Source organism: Indicator indicator, chromosome 1 (assembly GCF_027791375.1).
Source record: "Indicator indicator isolate 239-I01 chromosome 1, UM_Iind_1.1, whole genome shotgun sequence".
In the NCBI taxonomy this organism is placed as follows: Eukaryota; Metazoa; Chordata; class Aves; order Piciformes; family Indicatoridae; genus Indicator; species Indicator indicator.
The window spans coordinates 95,281,550-95,285,339 of record NC_072010.1 but is presented as its reverse complement, the minus strand read 5'-3'; the positions used below and the strand labels follow the sequence as shown (position 1 = coordinate 95,285,339).

Sequence of the window (3,790 nt, the reverse complement as noted above, 5' to 3'; positions counted from 1 at the left end):
GCGCAAAACGAATCCCGCTACAGGCCGGGCCCGCTGCTTTCCCGCGCTTGCCCTCAGGCGCCCTGCAGTAACAGACCTTGTAAGAAGTCACTTAGATTAGAAAGCTCTTTGTAGAGCCGCCCATTCTCCAGGGAAACCCAGACCAACATACCCTTATACTCAAGAAAACACCCCACACGCCTTTGTAGTGTTTCTGAGGAGGATCAGCCAGCTGTTTCAGGGTTTATAGCTTAAATATCTTCTCTCTTCGTCCTTGAAAGCAAAATTACCTATTTGGATGCTTCTTTGAACATAATAAAATTACTGCTCCCACCAAGTCAGATGTTAGCCTGCCTCCTTGAGAGCTTGAGGTTTGCTTTCACCAGTATATCAGCAGCACTCAGCTTTCCTCTCTCCTGCAGGTATTTCATTAGATGAGGCCGCTGTCTCCAAGTGACCTTTACTCCATATTCATGCTCAGGAGTATCTGTAACCAGTACTGATACTGACTCCCCTCTCCCCCAGGGATCAATATCAAACATCAGTTCATTTTCTGGATGCCAGTCATGGCTACTTCTTTTTGGCAGAGTGCTGCTGCATCGCTGGTTCCTTATGGAAGGCACCTCTGGAATCTCTGTACCTAGTGGACTAAAAAGCTCTGGCTCCACAGGTTGGGGAGCAGGTAACAAAAGTATTTGACTAGAGGTCTCCTGACTGTGCACCTGGATGTTGGCTTTTGCTGCTGTCCCTTTGTTGGGTTGGTTGTGAGAGCATTGTTTGTTCTTCCTTGAGCAATTCAGATAATTTGACAGGGGGACTGCAAATCCTTCTGGATTCTCAAAAGTTAAAGGGAGAAATTTGCAGGCTATAGTTGTTTGACAAGCTCCTCCTGCAAGAAGTAAACTGTGGCTGGAATCCTTATTCTGGGTTTTGTGAGGACCACAGTGCTGCTTCTGTTGTCCTTTCAACACTACTGACCTGGTTGTTTCAAACTGTGGGCAGACCTGAAGGGGAAAAAAAAAAATATAAACAATTTTCTCCAGACAAAAGAATTCCAACCTATGCTCCCACCTATTCCATTTTTCTCCCAATGTGTTCATCAAGTGGGTAATATGGTCTATGGCAAAATAAATCCATTATTAATCAAGCTACTAAGCAGGAGACACCTCTGAGCTTCAATATCCTGTTCTGCCATTCTCTATAAAGTGACTGGGATGCAAGTGAGCTACTCTGGCAAATTACAAAGAACTAGAGATTTGAGTTTTATAGGAGTAGACAACTGTTGGAATTTTCTTTAATTCTTGCAGATTTTAAACGTTTCAGAGCTGAATCCTGTTTCTCAGTGAACTACATCATCAGTACCCCCAAACAGATAGAGGTTGAACTGAGAGCAATACAAAACTATTTAAAGGATGTCCACTTAGCTCCAACATACTTCCTGAAAATATCTTTGCTCCAACCTCTGTATTCTGAAGTAACAGATCACCCAAAAGCCACTTCTAAAATTGGTTTTCTATAGAAGATGGTCAAAGCTTATATATTTATTTCTATATATTTCTCTGAAATATTCTGAACTCTTATTCAAAGAGTTCTATTACAGTATTCTTTATCTGAGTATCAACAAGAGTCAGGCTCTGTTTCATGCAATTTGCTTTTCCCTAGAGCACACTAAATTGGGTTCTAGCTATGTTAACTACAGATCCCTTTCAGCATTCCTAAATTGCTACATAATCCCTCAAAAAAAACCCAAGTGGTCTGCTGTACAGTTGAACCATTTGAATGCAAAGCCTTCATGCAGGAAAAGAGATAAATGAGCACAGGTGAACCACTGACCAAATCTGAGGATGTAACTCCCTGGCTTTGCACAGAATTACAAACTGGTAGGGGTTGGAAGGGACCTCCAAAGATCACTTAGTCCAACACCCCTACTAAAGCAGGATTACCTACATAAGATTGCACAGAGGCATATTTTGGCAGGTTTTGAAAGTCTCCAGTCCAGGAGAGTGGAGAGAAAGTGGAGTCCATGAGACTTAACCTCTCTGGGCAGCCTTTTCAGTGCTCCAGCACCCTCAAATGAAAGAAGCCTTTTCCTTATACATAGGTGGAACTTCCTGTGTTCTAGTTTGTGCTTGTTGCCCTTTGACTTAGCCTCATCCTCTTGACACCTGCCCTTTATATATTCATAAGGTCCCCTCTTAGTCTGCTCTTTTCCAGGCTGAACAGCCCCAGGTCTCTCAGCCTCTCCTTATCAGAGAGATGCTCCAGCCTGCTCCATCTTTGCCACTCTCCAATGGACTCTCCAGTAATTTGCAGTTTTTCTTGAACTCAGGAGCCTAGAACTCAACACAATACTCCAGATGAGGCCTCAGCAGGATAAAGTAGAGGGGAAAAAGAACCTCCTTTAACTTGCTGGTCACACGCCTCAATGCGAATTTAGGCAACATGTATGACAGACTTTACCAAAGCAGGAGCCTAGCAGTCAAGAAGGTAGGAAGAAAAATAAATAACATAAGAAGAGAGGAGAGAAAAAAAAAAAAAAAAAAATCAGTTGCCAAAAATCAGTTGCCACTGAAGCTACAAACCTACCAGGATTTTCAGTGGAAAAATACCTAAGTTTCAGTACTGATGTCTTCCAATAAATTTTAGAACCATTTTATGTTTGAAATTAAAGAGAGAACTACCAGTGTGGATATTTCCACCTCTTCCAAACAAAAAGAATGCTTCACAGCAGTTATTTCACTTAGTGTTTCAGAAGCTATAGAGCTAATTGCCTCAAGTATTTAAAAAAATTACTGAAGATGGAAAAATCTAACATCTTGTGCTTCAACGTTAAGGTAGCACAAAAATAACTCCAGGTTCACCAGAAACAAAGGAATGTTTCATGCAGGTTTGAAACCACACTTTGAGCCTGCTTTGTGAAGAGCAGAGCATCAAGCAGCAATAATCCTTAAGCAGAACTCCCATAGGTGATGACTACTGTTGTATAGGAACAGTCTGCAGCACCTTTTTGCTCTAAAAGGGGGAAAAAAAAAAAATCTTTAAATTACATCATGTAAGGAGTATCTGAGAACGCTGCAAACAGTCCCTGGAAGATTTTTTTTCAGACCAGAAAAGGAGCCCATCAGATTTGGAGTGATATGGAGAGAAGCTATTCAAAACACACAGAAAAGAAGGCGGGTTAGGACAAATAATCGTGAAGTGAAAGCAAATCTTCTATAAATTCGGCAGTGTCAGATTTAAACAAAACACCTAACATTTCAAAATGTAGCATTTAGTGTTCAGAAGTTGTTTCAAGCAGCAAGCAAATTAAAAAAGTCCCACCTAATGTTTATTATGTGTGCAGTTCTCAGTTACCATAGAAAATAGTGTTTTCCTTCTAAGAACTAGTTTTTCAGAAGACAAATAGTCATATTAATCAGTACACCCTACATGCAGTTTTATGTCTTCAAATAACCAAGACCTCAGTGGTTATAGTTAGAATGTGAAGCAACTCAAAAGCACTTATGTTTTAGGCAGGTACAATGAATTCAGGTCTGTACTACTAATTCAGTATCCAGAACAGATGCTTTCTGCAGAGACATACAGGAGAAAACTTGAAACCAGTTGCTGTGGCACACAAGGGGAAAGAATAATCTGTACCAACCCAGTCAGCAGAGGTGTTCTGATCTATAGGTTTTGTAGGAATACGTCTTGGATTCTTAGCTGAGGGTAAAGAAGTTTCGTAGCAATGGACGGGTCCCTCTCGTGGCCTCTCAAGAAATACCAGCTCTGCCTTCGGCACCTTGTGGGTACATTTCTTCTTCGGAGGCAT

General features: G+C 41.2%; 1 protein-coding gene across 1 annotated transcript; it reads right to left on the bottom strand.

Annotated features, from left to right (window-relative positions):
• Positions 1–317: 317 nt before the first annotated feature.
• On the bottom strand, positions 318–3,790 carry RHNO1 (RAD9-HUS1-RAD1 interacting nuclear orphan 1). Its single transcript, XM_054390490.1, has 2 exons — positions 3,623–3,790; positions 318–983 (listed from the first exon to the last, which is right to left on the bottom strand). The coding sequence occupies exons 1-2, from the start codon at positions 3,788–3,790 to the stop codon at positions 318–320; spliced, it is 834 nt and encodes a 277-aa protein (XP_054246465.1).

What these genes read in the sequence shown, in the direction of transcription:
- RHNO1 (XM_054390490.1), bottom strand. Translation starts at nt 3,790, where the DNA reads ATGCCTCCGAAGAAGAAATGTACCCACAAGGTGCCGAAGGCAGAGCTG. An exon ending in AGAACACCTCTGCTGACTGG is followed by an intron (nt 984 to 3,622) that starts GTTGGTACAGAT and finishes TTTCCCCTTCAG; the next exon opens with GTCTGCCCACAGTTTGAAAC.